This window comes from Eurosta solidaginis, chromosome 4 (assembly GCF_040869045.1).
Source record: "Eurosta solidaginis isolate ZX-2024a chromosome 4, ASM4086904v1, whole genome shotgun sequence".
Taxonomy (NCBI): Eukaryota; Metazoa; Arthropoda; class Insecta; order Diptera; family Tephritidae; genus Eurosta; species Eurosta solidaginis.
In genome coordinates this window covers 234193941-234212672 of record NC_090322.1, presented here as the reverse complement: position 1 = coordinate 234212672, position 18732 = coordinate 234193941, and the positions used below count along the sequence as shown (strand labels likewise).

Genomic DNA, 18732 nt, shown 5'->3' with positions numbered 1-18732 from the left:
TACATCTCGATTGTTTTAATCCCAAAGCTGGTAAATCTTCTCATTTTACTTTATAATAATTAATACCGGAGGCTACTTGACATAACTATATACATACATAAATACCTTTAACCCAGTACTTAAAGTTGAAGAGCATCTATATTCACTGATATTAGCATTGAGAACAAAAGTAAACCCCAAAGAAATTCCAACGCCTAGATAAAGATTGTTTAGATAAGTTAAGATTCAATTTAATAATATTTCAAGATTGAATTACCACGCACAGGGCGCGGATAGTAATATAAAGGTAAATTATCAGCATATCCAGTTTCCACATTCCAATCGATTGGTATCGTACCAATTGATGATGTATAATCGCGAACGAATAAATATCTAAAATATTACAAAAAATAAAAAACATTTAAAGCTTTTAAATCAATATTAAACATATCCTGATGCAAGTCAAAAATATTTTGATTTATCAACTTACTTTCCTTTATACAAATAGGATGGATGTAATATGTTAAAGGCACAACAAACGCCCTCATCCACAAGCACTTCCCTGAAAAGGTCAGAACAGCGATATTCATTACCACCATAACGGCAATATACAATCAAATCATCACAAGATTGTCCATTCTGAAAGAAAGCGAGACGATCTTAAAATATAACAATGTATTCATGTATGAAATATTGATCATCACCTGCCAAATGAAATTCGCGAAAGTGTCATCCTTTGAGAAAGGCTTCAAATCATCGAAGTGACTATAATCGAAAGCTTGCAAGCATATCTTTAAAGTCCTGGCATAGCTAAGTGAGTGACTATAATAGAAAATGTATACACAAATATATGTACATATGTAAATTAGAGTGTTAGGATTCATTAAAAAATAAAACAAATGAAATAGCTCACTTTGGCGAATAATCGATTTTGCTACGTAAAAGTTGATTCATATTACAAACTGTAATAGCAGGAAATGGTATAGTTTCTATAGAAGTCGTTTCACTGTCCAAAGCAATAATTACAGGCGTTGTATCCCAGCGTATAAAAACGTTGTTGCTAAAACCAATAGCTATGCATATGCAAGCTATAAACCAAATGAGAAAATATGCCCTACACGAAGAGAAGATAAATTAATTAAGATGAATATGTTTTCGATATAAGTTTGTTTACAAATATACGCTAGTATCAAATCTGTGATCTGTGTTCCAACAAATCAAGCCAAACAGAAATATGTCGGCGAGTAGAAAGGCGCAGCCAGCTTCCTATACAAAATTATAATCTTGAGCAAGTGTATGAGTTTGTTCACTTAGGGGTTGCAATGGATAGCAAGCTTAGTTTCAAACCTTCATAATAATGCAACTATCAATAAGGCGGCCACCGTGGTGTGATGGTAGCGTGCTCCGCCTATCACTCCGTATGCCCTGGGTTCAACTCCCGGGCAAAGCAACATCAAAATTTTAGAAATAAGATTTTTCAATTAGAAGAAAATTTTTCTAAGCGGGGTCGCCCCTCGGCAGTGTCTGGCAAGCGCTCCGATTGTATTTCTGCCATGAAAAGCTCTCAGTGAAAACTCATCTGCCTTGCAGATGCCGTTCGGAGTCGGCATAAAACATGTAGGTCCCGTCCGGCCAATTTGTAGGGAAAAATCAAGAGGAGCACGACGCAAATTGGAAGAGAAGCTCGGCCTTAGATCTCTACGGAGGTTATCGCGCCTTACATTTATTTTTTTTTATTTAATAAGGCTAGAGGTGTTTTTTAGCATTCGTAAAGAATTTATCTATCCTTATGCTACGAAAACTCTTTTTACAACATTAGTTGTACCAATAATAGAATATGGATCAATAATTTAGATCCGCGTTATCAACTTATTAATTCTCCCACCCTTGCAAGTCGTAGAGAGATTCTTGCAGTAGTTTTTATAATAAAATGAGTGAATGGCTTGGTTTCTAGTCCTATTTTACTAAACGAAGTTTACTTTAATATTCCTTTTTCTCCAACTAGACATTTTAAGCCTCTTTTCCTGAAACCAATTTTGAATTAAAGGAGCCCTTCCGCAATCTGTGTCTGGATTATAACTATTACTCAAGAATAATTGATACTACGGTATCACCTTTTAGCACTGAACAATCTATTCTCTCCTCTCTTCGTGAAAGTATATATATTAGGCCGGGTCCATTTACGGGGAGGCAAGAAAATCGTCCATTGCTCTATGAAAATCATATTCTAGGGATCAAAATAAGAAACTTTGCCGAAGGAACCATACCTCTGATGTCCCCCCCTTTGGGTCGTAGGGGCAAATTTTGAAAAAAAAACCAAGGCGTCACTGTGATGCATTTGCATGTCGTAAACATAGTTGTGTTGGTCTTTTATTCAACCGTTTTAAAAAATGAAGGTATAACTGTGACACAATTGCAGATCGTAAAATTGCTTGTATTGTTTTTTTTAAGCCACCACAAGACACAGCAGGTAGAATTGAAATTGCCCCTACCCAAAAGTTCGACCCAAAGGGGGGGACATCAGAATTCGTTTTAGAGGTATGGTTCCTTCGGCAAAGTTTCTTATTTTGATCCCTAGAATACGATTTTCACAGAGCAATGAGCGATTTTTAAATCGAACCGCCCTAATATATATATATGTATTTTGTAACGAATTTATGGAAACTCCGCTTATTTTACACCTTCTACTAATGTTCGTATCGCTAAATTGTTGGATAAACAACTCCAATATTCAATAGTGCAAAATGGTCTTTATTAGACTACTTTGAAAATACTCCACAATAACGCTTATACTTCGCAACTGATAGGCGCTTAAATCAAACTGATTGCTTCTTACTCAGCTTTCGCTCGTTTTATACTCTCTACTGTCTAGTTCGCATACTTCTAGGCGTTTCTTCTTCTAGAATTTACTACTTAGTTGCCAGCTATAAACTACAGATGCACGTTTATAGTTATATAGCGCGTGTATATGTGAGTAATACTTCCATCGATGATTGCATACTTTTGTGAGTATCTCAGATATATGCATGTGTATGTGTGAAAACTACTTTGCTAATGATTGCATACCTCTCCGCTGCTGTATGTACATACATATGTGTAGACCTAATGATTGATTTGTTTATGTAGATACAAGTGACTGCTTAGTATCGGATTAGATATTATAGTATCCCTTAGTGTATATATATATATATATATATATATATATATATATATCAGTAGAACTTAACATACACTTCTGGTGTTTTACTTAGCTGATGAGTTTAACAATTCTTTCAGTTTTAGATTTGTACGCTTAACAAATCCTTGCCTTCCAACGACTCGGCAAACAAAAACTACAAATCCGTACGTCATGCGGATGCGCCCCTCGTGTCGGTTGGGTGGGCTTTGAAGGGTAAAACCGTTAAGAATTATTGTTATTATTATTATTATTTACAAAAGGGAAAACCGGACACATTTACGCACAACGTATGTCGCTGAAAGCAATTAAAACATTTCATTCTTAGTAGGCCCACTAGCTGCACGCCGTATGAAATGTGGCGAAACTAAGGATTGTCCGATATCACGCGTGCTGTGCCATAGCTTCCAATTAAACAACACGAAAAGTTCGTTTGTTGGAAGATAGAGAAAGTAGCGAAAATCAGGTGAATCTGCCAACAAAGGCGATATGTTAAAAATATAAGCCTGAGAAACCGCATACTCCTAGGCAAATTAAAGTCATCAGCATACGGCCCATAACATTTTGTATAGGCTTTCAAAACCACACCTCTTAATCACTACGAGCCAAACGAGATAGCTATCAATATGCGTACATGAAAGTTAAATCAATTTGAACTGCGCTTCACAGCGTAGTTTCTATTATTGAAATGTCCTTGGTCGAAAAGGATTATTGTCTTGTGACCTTCCTAGAAATTGAGGGTCAACAGCATAAGCCCAAATGCCGTTAACAACGCCATAGCTAATCTGGGTGTAAAAACGTTCCCAGTGAGAAAGTAAGTGTGTTATAAAACGCTTTGTCAAAAAGGGCCACCACGGGGCGCTGTTCTTTCCCCGCTTCTATTGAACCTAACAGTAAACACGTTTTAAGGAGGTACAAGTTGGGGACTGAAAAATTGTAGCGGATGACCAAGCTATTTCTTTTTTCGTGACTCAGCGTAAATTACGATTAAGTGGAACTTGTCTTATACCTAAATGATACATAACACCACCGGTAAACTTTCAGGAATTAAATGGTGTTCGGAAATGGTCATCAATCTAGTAGCATTTGTGACACTCTGAGAACAACGCCAAGCGAAGCTACTCCGATCATTCTTGACTCAGAAGCATGCGGAGCGTTTGTAGCGTCAGCTCTACGCTTAAGAGAGTCAACTACTAGAACTACATGAGACTTTAGTATAATAAACAATTATAGTTTTCTTCCTCGAAGCATATACTGCTGTGCAATCACAAGAGTTGCAGATACAGCAACTTCGTGGTAAATACTTCCGGCAGGAATTATTGGGTGGAGTCGGACTGGTGCTTCGCTGTCCATATACACCGACGATTCTAAGTTATCGTCAAGAAAATTTTCATTTCTAGCAACACTCAAACGTGACCAAATTCCTTGACTCTTACTTATACTCTTTAGAAGATGGTCTAACAGAGCCGTGTACTCCTTACATGGGATACACGACATTGGAGAAAACTGTACTGCAGATGAGCTTGCTAGGTTAAACACGTCCAAGCAAACCTTTCCTCACAAAAATTGGTAAGGCTTGCGGTACCGCTTACATCGTCAAATGTTTTACTGCCTACATCTCCAATACTCCCTTCAATCTTCAATAACATAGGCTATCAAATATTTATGTACCGTACCTTTCCCATAACGCTAGATGGGGATTGCCAACATAACTCAATCCCTGTAAATCAGTTTGTCGCGTAAACTTTTCAGGTGCCAATAATTTTCACAATTCTCATGCGTTTATGGTTTTGCGCAATTTTTTTGTTGCATTTATTTAGTATCCTGGCCATTGCTTTAGTCTAGTTTTTTAATTGTTACCGCTATTTTCTTGAAGCTCTTATACCGTTAAAGTCTACTTTACTAATGCTCTAACAAATTCTGAAATCACATATAATCAGTTGGTTTTCAGCGGGAATATTTTGTATAGGCTTTTAAAACCACGCCTCTCAATCACTACGAGCCAAACGACATAGCTATCAATATGCGTTCATCAAAGTTAAATCAATTGGAACTGCGCTTCACAGCGTAGTTTCTATTATTGAAACATCCTTGGTCGAAAAGGATTATTGTCTTGTGACCTTCCTAGAAATTGAGGGTCAACAACATAAGCCCAAATGCTATTAACAACGGCATAGCTAGTCGGGTATAAAAACGTTCCTAGTGGGAAAGTAAGTGTGTTATAACACGCTTTGTCCCCGCTTCTATGGAACCTAACAGTAAACTCGTTTTATGGAGGTACAAGTTGGGGACGGGAAAATTCAAACTGATGGCCAAGCTATTTCTTACAGAAGCAAATGCCCTCAAACTTTTTGTGTGACTCAGCTTCAATTTCGATTAAGTGGAGCTTGTCTCATACCTAAATGATACATAATATAACCGGTAAACTTACCGGATTTAAATGGTGTTCGGAAGTGGTCATCTATCTAGTAGCATTAGTGACACTCTAAGAACAACGCCAAGCGAAGATACTCCGATCATTCTAGACTCAGAAGCATGCCGAGCGTTGGCAGCGTCAGATCAACGCTTAAGAGAGTCAACTACTAGATATACATGAGACTTTAGTATAATAAGCAATTATAGTTTTCTTCCTCGAAGCATGGACTGCTGTGCAACCACATTAGTTGCAGACTAAGCAAACTTCGTGGTAAATACTTCCAGCAGGAATGATTGGGTGGAGTCGGACCGGTGCTTCGCTGTCCATATACGCCGACGATTCCTTGACTCTTACTTATACTCTTTAGAAGATGGCCCAACAGAGCCGTGTAGTCCTTACATGGGATACACGACATTCGGAAAAACTGTACTGCATACGAGCTTGCTAAGTTAAACACGTCCAAGCATACCTTTCCTGACAAAAATGGATAATGCTCGCGGTACTGCTTACATCGCCATATGTTTTACTGCCTACATCTCCAATACTCGCTTCAGTCTTCAATGACATGGGCTATCAAATAATTATGTACCTTACCTTTCCCATAACGCTAGATGGGGATTGCCAACATATCTCAATCCCTGTAAATCAGTTTGTCGCATAAATTTTTCAATGTAGGTGCCAATAATTTTCACAATTCTCATGCGTTTATGGTTTTGCGCAATTTTTTTGTTGCATTTATTTGGTATCCTGGCCATTGCTTTAGTTTAGTTTTTTAATTGTTACCAATATTTTCTTGAAGCTCTTATACCGTTAAAGTGTACTTTACTAATGCTCTACCAAATTGTGAAATCACATATAATCAGTTGGTTTTCATACCTAATATTGATACAAACTTACCTTAATTGATTTGAAAAGGCGTGGATTTAATCGTTAATTAAGGTAAATGGATTTTGTAACAAGGAAAGTAGAAAAAAGGGTTAATTTGTTTTACAATAAGGAATGACCGAACTTCTGCAAAATTTCGGTTTGCTTCGGGCGAACCTGATCGAAAATTATCTTTTATAAACGGTTTTATTTAGCTTGACTCTGTGTAGCGTTGTTTACGAATTTTGTAATTGAAATGTATGTAAGTTCCCGATAAGCTACAAGCTTGAATCTTGGAATATTGTTCAGAACTCGAAAGCAATGCAATAAAAAAAATTCCGTTAAGTGGCGTATGGATCGATATTTTTCAAAAAATCGTATTTTTATTCCGGTTTGGCTCATATTTGGAACACATATTACACACAGATGTAGAAAGCGACCCATGAAAAAAATCGCCGCCAGGTGGCGCAAGAATCGAGATAATCAAAAAAATCGTATTTGTAGACGTATTTGGACATATTTTGAACACATATTACATACAGGAATTGAAAGCGGCTATGAAATAATCGCAGCAGGTGACGAAGGATTGAGATATTCGAAAAAATCGTACTTATGGTACGATTTGGCTCATATTTGGAACAAAAATTACAAGAATAGAATTCGCTTTATAAAAAAGATTCACGATATGTGCCGCCAGGATTGAGATATTCGAAAAACTCGTATTTGTGGTCCGATTTGGCTTATGTTTGGAACAAATATTACATACAGTCCGGTAGACATCAGAATACTTTGGTGCATATAAGTTAAAATTTTGTAAGTCAAATTTAAGTAAAAAATTCAAGTCCCAGTAGCATTGACGTCAAAATCATTGGAGCACGTTAAATTTTTGTAAGAGAAATTTTGGTAAATAATAGGCAATTATATAAAAATTTGGAAATAAAATAAGAAAAAGAAAATTCTAGTTAAACGGTTCTATTGAGAACAATACTTACCTTAAGCAATAATAACATTAAAAGCTACAAAATAATTAGGAAGGTGCTAGGTACTAGTCATCACACTCCTCAACGCCTTGGGCGTTAGGCGCGTGGAATTTCTAAACCGTGAGGCGTAGCATAACCTAATTAAGGTTCAGTTGGTCTTACTTATCCATAAATGAAAATATCATTTGTAAAGATATGAGCGGTTGACTATCAATAGTGATGACTAGTACCTAGGACTTACCTAATTGTTTTCTAGCTTTTAGTTATACAATGAATGAATACCGCCGATACAGTATTAAACAAAAACAAGTAAGGAAGGCTAAGTTCGGGTGTAACCGAAACTTTTAAATTACCTACTTTTAAAAGTGGGCGGTGCCACGCCTATTGTCCGAAAATTACATACTCAGCTGCCAAATTACAGCTTGCAAAACTTATAAATTACTTCTTTTAAAAGTGGGCCGTGCCACGCCTATTGTCCAAAATTTTACTAATTTTTTATTCTGCGTCATAAGGTCAACCCACCAACCAAGTTTCATCGCTTTATCCGTCTTTGGTAATGAATTATCGCAATTGAGTGCGCAGGAACCTACATACCAAATTTCATTAAGATACCTCAAAATTTACTGAAGTTATAGTGTTTACGGACAGACGGACGGACGGACGGACATGGCTAAATGAATTTATTTTTTCGCCCACATCATTTTGATATATAGAAGTCTATATCTATCTCTATTGGTTTATGCCGTTGCGGGGTACCGTTATGCGAACAAAATTAATATACTCTGTGAGCTCTGCTCAGCTGAGTATAAATATGGATGTTAGACAAACGTTGACATTTGTCAAACTTATGGCTCAGCCAGTATGGCTCTTCCAACCAAAGCAGAGAGGCACATTTGGTAAGAGCTTTGCTATACCTTCAGATATTTAAAGTGATTGTTAACGACAGAAATTTTTTTTGTTTACCACATTTTCAATTACGTAACGAACGTTCGTTTTATCCGATTTCATCCGAGTAAGAGCTGTTATATCAGTATAGCCCTGTTTCTTATATTACGTTGTTTTAGTCGCAATAAAGACAGTTTCCGATGGTTTTGGAGGGTCCTTTCGAATATTATGATTACCTCGAACCGTCGAGTTCATCTCACGCGTTTCGTCAGTAGGAATCGATTAACGTGCAATGTGTTGACAGTCGGGGTGAAGACACGTATAGCTAAATATTGCGCTTCGCATCATCGCTAACTCTTAACCGCCCGCGTATGAATGGAACTACAGAATAGAGGGTTAAACGGAGAGGAAATCCCCATCTACTCATTTTAAATATAACTATATTTGAGCTACATAATTATAATGTTATTTTAATTGATTTTCATTATTTTAATGGAGGGTATTATCTAAGTATTCGGCACATTCCCACTCAGCATTTAGGTGATTCAATTTTGAATTTCCCTACATATCAATACAATTTGATTACTCTTTCTGACTAAATAATGAGTTATCATACAATTGAACAAAAGAAATAATCAAATATGAATAGTTTTGATGATGAAAAGCTAAAAAGCATTTTTCGATCACATTTTGGAATCATTTTTGAATCAAATGTGTTTGCTTTAGGTGATCAACAATTTATAATCATTTTTCATTCTGCTTTCTGAATCTTTTATGAATATATTTGTTGACTGAATAATGAATTTTATACTTATTGAAATTTTACTTTTCATTAAAAATTATATTTTTTTCACATACACATATTTTTTCAATCATGAAGCTAAGAAAAAATATATAAAAATTTTACTATTTATGCAAAAGATATTCTTCAAGACAAAAATAATGTAATGCTGCTCGTGAACGAAGATTTCCCCAACCATTTCTCCCCTTCAGCTACCCAGAAAATACATAATGATTGGACAATACATAGGTTGTGAGCTATTTGAACCCCAGGTAAGCGAAACTATCTTGACATACATACCTGGATACGGCTTCAACATCCCGTATCGCATCCGTATTTTAAGATGCAGACGATAATGCTGATGTTGGATGTTGTAGTCGTAGGTGTATATCGGTCAAGTTTGTTTGCGAGTTACCTGTGGTTCGAATAGCTCACTTTCGCATGCTTTTTTCCCCTGATGAAATAAGATTATTATGTAGTATCATATTTTGAATGAGATATAAAGAATAAATGCATTATAGTGGCATTCAAAAATCTCAACCAAAACGATTGAAATATATTCACGAATATGATCAGAAAATGACTTTGAAAAGCAGTCAAATACTACTCTAAAACTATTAAAGCTCAATTTTACAATGTTATCAAATATGAATAAAAAGCGTTTTGAAATAGGAATCTAAATGATTATTCAAGAATAATCACATTTATGGTACATTTTTCTCCCGACGATACGTTAATTTTCGAACAGAAAATTCTTTTAAATTTGAACGTTTTTAATCATCTTGCGGTATGATATTTAAATATTTTTTGATCAATTTTTTCAAAAAATGCTGGCTGGGTTTGTATTAATATTTATTTCGAACTTGTTTTTTTTTTTTTAATCGAATATCACAATATTATTTAAAATTTTTGAAAAGTTATTTCTAATTTAAAATTTTAATAAAGATTGAAGCTCTGATATTTTAATGAATAATACCTTTACTAGTTTTCGCTTACATATTTTCTAAATTTACTGTTTGACTAACTATAAACTTATATGACGTTAACAATATTAAGGCAAAAATTACTAATCGATATTTTATTTTCCCCAAACTTTAAAAACCGATAACATCACCTTCCTTGCGATAATCCGCATTACCAAAAACTTTACCCCGAAGTTTTTCAATCCCACAAACAGCCGAACCGCGCTCCCTGTAACGTTTGGTTTGATGCCCTTTAGCCTCTAAGGCGGTAATAACACTCTGTAAGATACCATATTCATATTCTAAAATATTCGGTTCTAATTGATGATGGAAACGCGGTGCATCGATAGCTTGTTTAATATTTTGCTCCAACCAGAGTATACGCACGAGCAAATGAACTAAAACGGATATAATTTTTGTGCCGCCAGCAGCACCTGTGACCAAACGCACTTCACCATTACGATCTGTAACTATAATGGGACTCATCGATGACATGGGAGATGTGCCCGGTTTTACGCGATTCGTATGAGGCATATTTGGCAGATCGAAGTAATTTTGTAGTCCATCTATGGTAAAGTCGGAGATGGCATTATTGAAAATCAGTCCTGTGCGTTTGCCTATCTTGCCACAGCCAAAACTGTAATTAGGAAATGAAAAATATATATTTATTATTATTTTTAAAATTTACTTAGGTAATACAACTAACTGGCGGCCACCGTGGTGAGATGGTAGCGTGCTCCGCCTATCACACTGTATGCCCTGGGTTCAACTCCCGGGCAGAGAAACATCAAAATTTTAGAAATAAGATTTTTCAATTAGAAGAAAATTTTTCTAAGTGGGGTCGCCCATCGGCAGTGTTTGGCAAGCACTACGGGTGTATTTCTGCCATGAAAAGCTCTCAGTGAAAACTCATCTGCTTTGCAGATGCCGTTCGGAGTCGGCATAAAACATGTAGGTCCCGTCCGGCCAATTTGTAGGGAAAATCTAGAGGAGCACGACGCAAATTGGAAGAGAAGCTCGGCCTTAGATCTCTTCGGAGGTTATCGCGCCTTACATTTATTTTTAATACAACTGAAGTAATCTAAGTTTTGTTGAAGCCAAACCGAGATTAAGCTAAGACTATCTTTATTGACCTTTAACCGTTAAGACAATATTGGATGCCTATACGTAATATCAAGTGAAATGAAATCTTCGTCCACCCTTTCTTGCAAACTTAATCGGGTCTTTCCTTTTCTGTTACTCCATTTTGATTCCAATGCCCGGATAGGTCCTTCCAAATCCTGTTTTAGTAACTGATATTGCAAGGAAGTCAATTTCAGTAACATGCAGGCATATCTTATGGTGAGTCTTCTATAGAATTGGTTGTACCGTTAAGGTCTACCCGAAAGGAGACTTACCAGGTCCGAAGCTGCGCTGGTAAGGTCTTATTAGTTCATATGCTGTATAAAGCCTTATCTGTTATATAAAGTGGGCTAATTTTGTAATAATTGGAGCAATGGCGTTATCAATGATAATGGCTGTTTGCCGGATATTGAGCCTGTTCGTTCCGGAACTTATCATTATTAAGCTACTAACTCGACCATCGTTGGCGGCCACCGTGGTCTGATGGTAGCGTGCTCCGCCTCCCACACCGTATGCCCTGGGTTCACACCCCGGGCAAAGCAAGATCAAAATTATAGAAATAAGGTTTTTCAATTAGAAGAAAATTTTTCTAAGCAGGGTCGCCCCTCGGCAGTGTTTGGCAAGCGCTCCGGCTGTATTTCTGCCATGAAAAGCTCTCAGTGAAAACTCATCTGCCTTGCAGATGCCGTTCGGAGTCGGCATAAATCATGTAGGTCCCGTGCGGCCAATTTGTAGGGAAAATCAAGAAGAGCACGACGCAAATTGGAAGAGAAGCTCTGCCTTGAATCTCTTCGGAGGTTATCGCACTTTATATTTATTTTTTTTTTTTAACTCGACCATCTCAGGCACGATTTGATATGACTTCATTGAACCTTCTGGGTTTGCACATTTTTGTAGCCTCTTACGACAGCCATGCCTACGACAGGTATATTTTAAGCGCGTAAAGCTGCGCGCAATAACAAGAAAAGCTGCCTGTGAGAATATTAATGATGCATACTTAAATGAAAGCGAAATAGCACAAATAGATAAGTAGCCGCCAAACCAACAATCGGATATGACCCTTCTTAGTTTGCGCATTATTGCCTTTGAAATATTAAGACAATACTCACAAACTAACGACGGTCACGATCTGTTGCAGTTTGTTTGATACTGATCTCCTTTTTAATGTTGTTTTATTTAGGTGTGTGTTCGGCCTTCACACCTACATAATTAGCTTTTTTTGTAGACCTCAGAGTCTAGAAGGGATCTGTCATTTTGTACTGGTGTCTGACGCACTTAGAAAGAGCTTTATTCATTGTCGTTCAATGTTTTACGCACGAACCGTAAAAGTCAACGCCACGCTCTTGGTGGAATCAACGGACTGCTACCTTAATTTCCTATGTCAAGCCCCATCTATCCATGAATGGATTATCTCGAACTAAAATAAATAAATGTAAGGCGCGATAACCTCCAAAGGGATTTTAGGCCGAGCTTCCCTTCCAATTTGCCTCGTGCTCCTTTTAATTTTTCCCTACAAATTGGCGGGACGGGACCTACTTGTTTTATGCTAACTCGAATTTTCTTCTAATTGAACAAACTTGTTTCCAACATTTTATGTTGCTTTGCCCGGGGAGTGAACCCAGGATCTTCGGTGTGGCAGGCGGAGCACGCTACCATCACACCACGGCGGCCACCAGTTGTTTGTAGAAACTCCACGTAAGTGCGGGAACCTTCTTAGAAACCATTAGAGACGACCTATTTGAGTAATAAGCAAGGCAAGATACAAGAACTGCTTGTGTGCACTGTAAAGGTTCAGAAACGTCATGAGCAACATGCCACCGACTGAAAAGGGTTTTTCCATTCCGTTCGAGGGATAAAAAAATCGTTCTCTTGACAGTGGGCATAGCATCAAGAGATGATAATATCAGAGTGTTCCGGACTCAATTTGGCAAAAGACTACCCACAACTGTTACACTGTGTAAATCTTCGCGGACCGTTTTTATGGTTAAAAAACAACACCTGCAGAAGCATTATGAATGGGGATGAAACAGCGGAATACATTTCATCCATTTTGAACTTGACCATCTCAATTTACACACCCGGGTCCAAAATGGACGGTCGTCTTCCCCGAACCGTTAAAATTCGCACTATTCATCCGTCTCCCAAAATCAGCTAGTATCTTCCATACGATGTTACTAATTCAGAGGTGGTCAATCGATTCATGTTAGGGAATCCTGCAGTTGGTCGTATGATTGTAACGACTATGGTACTTATTACGGCACCCAATCCCAGTAATAATGACGGCGTTGAGAAAGCGGATAAACTATCAAAGGCCGGCATATTGTTAGACATCACTGAGGCAGTCACGATGCATCATAAACTTGCATCAAAAGGCTACATACAGCTGTGAGATCACCAAACAATTATTGCCTAATTACGAGAAAAATTTTAATAGAGATGTTACTGTCTAGATCAGAAATAAAAATTTTAAGTCACTGCCACATTTATAGGACCGTAGGCCATTGGACCTACCTGTAAAAAAATTTAAATCCCTTTCAATGTGCAGGAATCATGGCCATGAATGTTGCAAAGAAACCATCACCCATTTCTTCTGCGTGCGCTCAGCCGTAGCGAATATCAGATATCGAAATAAAGAAGTTTTATGCTGCCCAATCTAAGAGAGGGTGCCCTCCATAAATTCAGAAAGCAAAAATTCAGAAACACATTTTTTCGGAAAACATTAGTCAGAACCCTTTTTTCAGAAAGACAAAATTCAGAGGTCAAAACTCAGAAGTCAAATCTCAGAAATCTAATTTCAGTACTCATTTTTCACAAGCCAAATTTCAGAAGGCAAAATTCAGAAGTCAAAATTCAGAAAGTAATTAGACGACAGAAAAAACATAAAATTTTTCTCAAAATTCAAAAACGTTTATTTATTTGGAAGGAATTATGTATATCGTCTCCGGTAATAAAGTATCACAATTTGTTAATTAAAATTGTTCAAAACATATGGATTTGAAAGAGAGATGTAATTAAGTGCTCATTTGAAAGTAAGTAAGGATATTTCTTTGTAATTTTACAATAAAAATTTTACCCAGTTTTTGTTAGCAGGTACTAAACTTTTCTTGGACCTAAGAAGTACAACAGTGCCAAATAGCCCGCAAAAAAAAACGCACAAGAACAAGCATTTTATCAGGTGAGCGTGGCTGTGTATGTGCGTGCTGCTACATATCCTACTTTTAGACCTGTACGATGATGTAATTAATTCATTTTTTCGCGTTTTTCTTTTTCAAATGAATTTACAATTTTTGTTGTTATATCGGCCTACTGATTTGTAAGATCGCGGGTTCGAATCGAGCTCAAGGCCTAACAATAATTTTTTATCATTATTATTGTTATGATAAATTTTTTCTTAATTGAAAAAATTTTAAATTAGAATAGAAGAAAGAAAAAAATTTAGACAACTGCCAAAGCTCGTTGTATAGATCCATTTCGGGCACTGCTAAATTCCTTCATCGGCAACGTTTAGGCGCCTCGTCTATAACCATTCAGCTATCACGGCGGTTGTTTGTTTGTCTTCATTATTTCTACTTCTATTCTGGTTCTTACCAATTGATATTCACAGCACTGCGACATCTGTTGCACAATGGATGTGAAAATTGGACTTGTTTCATGGCAATGGTACATAGTGTCATATTTTATTGACACTTTTTCCCCGTGCTCTGGGATGTATTAACAATGTTTGTTGTTTCAATTAAGAAAAAATGTATCATAACAATAATAATGATAAAATAATTATTTTTAGGCCTTGAGCTCTATTCGAACCCGCGATCTTTTGAATTTACAATATTAAAAAACGAAGTCTTTATATTTTTTCTTGCGTTTTCGATATGGTTCACCTCGAGCTGAATATTGCTGTTTTGTTTCTATTATTGCCTGTTCGTTTATTATTTTATTTAAGCAATTAAATATATTAGGGTGTGTCCAAAACGCACTTAGAATGACGTTGTGCCACCTTTCGATGGAAATATTTGTACGGACTTCACCCAATTTGGTGATATTATACATATTCCATAATTCGATTGAATATAACGCCTTCTTTGACGTTGCTGTGTTCCATGCTGAAAAAAAATTCAGAAGTAAAATTTCAGAAGTCAAAATTCAGAAAGTAATCAGACAGCAAAAAAACATAAAATTTTGCGCAAAATTTAATGTTTTTTTGCTGTCTGATTACTTCTGAATTTTGACTTCTGACATTTTACTTCTGAAATTTGAATTCCGAATTTTGACTTTCTGAAAAAGGGTTCTGGCTAATGTTTTCTAAAAAAATGGGTTTCTGAATTTTTGTTTTTGAATTTATGGGGGAACCGTAAGAGAGGCATCAAATGTTTCATTAGGTCTTGCTTTCTTATGTCTCATTAGATATCGAATCTCGCAGCACTCAGTTGAAGAGGCGATTAATAAGTTTAAAGAAGGGAATTATTTAATCTAGGAGCGGTTTTCGGACTTTATGGGCAATCTGCCAGAGGCGGAGGAAATGGTGGAAGTGGTGGAGCACCTACAGTGCGGTCATCCACTGCACTGCGATATTAAAATAAAATCGCTTGAAAATCCATTATTGAAAATTTTCAAAACTCAAACATGATAAGTCTGAAAAGATTTTCCAATATTCAATATCAATTAGATGTATAAACTGGGCGATGGTATCTGTTTTGACTTTTCAATATTCATTTACGTGTTGTGGTAAGAAATCAATTTGGAGTCGCTCCACCAAACAGCAAACTAACTTACAGTTATCAACGATTATCGAAAATAAAGATGTTGTATTTGTTATTTAATAATTATTTGTACACTTTTTATTCAGGTAATGTGTTAAGAATTTTAACTTTTACTCTCTAAAACTCCAATCAGTGTATTTCTGTGCTTAAATTATGTTAAAAATTGTGTTAAAGTTTTTGGTGGTGGTGAAAATGACCTACTAGAATTTTGTTACGCTCCGCTGCTTTCCACCGAAGTTTGCGCCTGCAACATCTTTATTTTCGATAATCTTTTTAGTTATTTATTAATTAAGACGCTTAATAACAACGACAATACCCAACACACTAGCAATAGTTACTGAGTATAAAAAGGGTACATACTAAAAGTTGATTGAGCTTGTTGCAGCTACAGCATCACCATTTGGCGCCAGCACCGAAATGTGCGCTGTACCATGCTCTGTGCGTGTGATTAGATCTTCAGAAGCGCCATAACTTGTGGCATCGCTGAAAGTGCGTGCCTCGTCAATTAGATAGGCCAGATGCCGAGCGTACGTTGTATTTGTGAGAATGTCAAGTTCCTGCAACATAATAAAATTATATTTAAATGGATTACTAAACTTGACTTTATGCACCTCTTCATTCACTTCCACAACCAGCTTCCAACGTTCGACAAAACCAAATTTAAGCGCTTCAACAATGCGATGTAGTCCACTGGCATCGATATCTTTTGCTTGCGCGAATTCTTCGCTAAACTTCTGTAAAATATTCATAACAAACCCAACGATATAACCACTACCAGGTGGTGGCGTAAAATGTAATGTGTATGGACCTAGGTTGACTTTGGGTGCGAGTACTAATTCAGCTGTTATATTTCGCATATCCAATTCATCGATTGGGCTTCCGATCTCACGTAAATCTGCGATAACTTTTTCCATTAATTTACCATGATAAAAATCCATTGGTCCATTACGCGCTAAATCTTCATAAGTGCGACACAGCACCTGCGGTGGCCGCACATGTGCACCCGTTCTATACACTTCGCCCGTAGCTGGATCAATGAGCATTTTACGCAAAACCTCATTCTCTTGGAGCACTCGTCCATTAATGTATGCCGCATCGCGTTGATGTTTGGTTAGCATATAACCGTTATGACATAATTTAGTAGTTGGTTCAACCAATTGATGCCATGGTAATTTGCCAAAATGTTGATGAGCTACCGCATAGCCAGCTATTTCAGCAGGCACTGCAATACCCAAAGCAGAATAGAAAATCGTGCTAACATTATTATTTGGTAGCTTAAAGTTGAATGGCGCTCGCTCTCTACTCAATATGCTGTAGGTACGTTGCTCATGAGCTGAGTAAATATTCATGATGACCCCACCACCAGGTCCCATACTCTGCATGGCCAGTAGACCATTGCAGAAGAGCGTAGCAATGACAGCATCGACAGCGCTTCCAGCCGACTTTTGCATTATATCTCTGGAAAGAGAAAAATAAAAGGACTAAGACTTAAAACTTCGCACAGATTAATGGGAGTACGTGCATTATTCAGCCACCTTCCAATCCTACTGCAAACATCACTATCCGAACACACCGCCCCATTTTCATATTCGTGCAGCGGTGAAAATGAGGGTGGCTGTGGTGTTTCAGGATTTGGTGGTCGTAGCACATGAATATTTTGTAACGCTGAATTTCGTTGTGTGTACAGTTTGTAATAAAGAAACATAATGGCACTTAAAATAATAACAATTCCGTGCATTAAATTCATCACTACAACGTGATTACTAATTACTGTGCAATACTGCTAACTGGACAAATAATTTCCTTAACAATTTTTAATTTGTCACGGTGCCATGAGAAGGCAGCTAATGTCAAATAAGGATATGAAAAAATATCCTGACATTTGTTTGACATGCGCATTAAGCTGGGTCGATTTATTAACCTATATCGCGCCATCGATTTTTCGATAGGTTTTGGGCTCAGGAAAAAAAGTTCCACTAAGCATACCCAAAAAAAAATTTTCGGGCCTGCAAAATTTGAGTTTTTTGACTTTTTTTCTTTGATTTTTAAGTTTTATTTCATGACCAACTTAAAAAATTTTCATTTGATTTTAAAATTTTCATGTATACCCTGGCCGACTCAAAATTATCCGCTAAAAACTTTGGCGATAACAGTTTTTTGAAAAAAAAAATTTTGTTTTGGTGAAAAAATTAATTTTTTCGCCATTTCTTTTAAGGGTTTGTTCAGAAACATGCAAAAGTGTTGCCGATGAAAACGAATTTGTCTCATAGTTCCTATCTCACTTAAAATTATGCGGTCAAAACGTTGGCATTAACAGTTTTAAAAGAAAAAATTTTTGTTTGGTTTTTGGGACTTGTTTTGGTCGAAATCGATTTTTTAATTTAATTTAATTTAAATTTTTCACCAAAACGCTCCGCTAAACCCAAAAAATATTTATTTTTTTTTTTAAAAAACTGTTATCGCTAAAGTTTTTAGCGGCCAAATTTGAGTCGGACAGGGTATACATGAACATTTTAAAATCAAGTGAAAATTTTTTAAATAGGGCATGAAAAAAACCATATAAATCAAAGAACTCAAAAACCTCAAACAAGAACAAGTCAAAAAACTCAAATTATGCAGGCTCGAAAATTATTTTTTTGGGTATGTTTAGTGGAAATTTTTTTTCCTGAGCCCAAAACCTATCGAAAAATCAATGGCGCGATATGGGTTAACTTTCGTCCATGCAAATCAACCCAGCTTAATGCGCATTAAATGAAATTCTCCCTAACATTTTGAACATTGCACCCTGTAAAAGCAGTTAATTTGTTTTTG

The 18732-nt window shown here is 36.6% G+C and overlaps 1 protein-coding gene across 3 annotated transcripts; it reads right to left on the bottom strand.

The window, feature by feature from the left end:
- Positions 1 to 780: 780 nt before the first annotated feature.
- Positions 781 to 17729, bottom strand: LOC137251079 (scoloptoxin SSD14). Of its 3 annotated transcripts, XR_010953157.1 has the most exons (7): positions 17457 to 17729; positions 16533 to 17379; positions 16282 to 16478; positions 10231 to 10679; positions 1006 to 1093; positions 893 to 941; positions 781 to 801 (listed from the first exon to the last, which is right to left on the bottom strand). XR_010953157.1 is itself a non-coding variant. In XM_067785050.1 (5 exons), exons 1-5 carry the CDS (start codon positions 17666 to 17668, stop codon positions 1068 to 1070), a joined length of 1731 nt encoding a protein of 576 aa, XP_067641151.1. In that variant the 5' UTR covers positions 17669 to 17729; the 3' UTR covers positions 949 to 1067. The 3 variants fall into 3 exon arrangements, 2 of the variants coding, with proteins under 2 accessions (XP_067641151.1, XP_067641150.1); XM_067785050.1 differs by lacking the exons at positions 781 to 801; positions 893 to 941 and having other exon boundaries at positions 949 to 1093; XM_067785049.1 differs by lacking the exons at positions 781 to 801; positions 893 to 941; positions 1006 to 1093 and having other exon boundaries at positions 9926 to 10679.
- Between the last annotated feature and the right edge of the window lie 1003 nt (positions 17730 to 18732).

Coding starts and splice junctions, on each gene's coding strand:
- LOC137251079 (XM_067785049.1), bottom strand. CDS start 17,668: ATGAATTTAATGCACGGAATTGTTATTATTTTAAGTGCCATTATGTTT. Junction 17,380..17,456: donor GTTTGCAGTAGGATTGGAAG/GTGGCTGAATAA, acceptor TTCTCTTTCCAG/AGATATAATGCAAAAGTCGG. Junction 16,479..16,532: donor TTGTGGAAGTGAATGAAGAG/GTGCATAAAGTC, acceptor ATTATGTTGCAG/GAACTTGACATTCTCACAAA.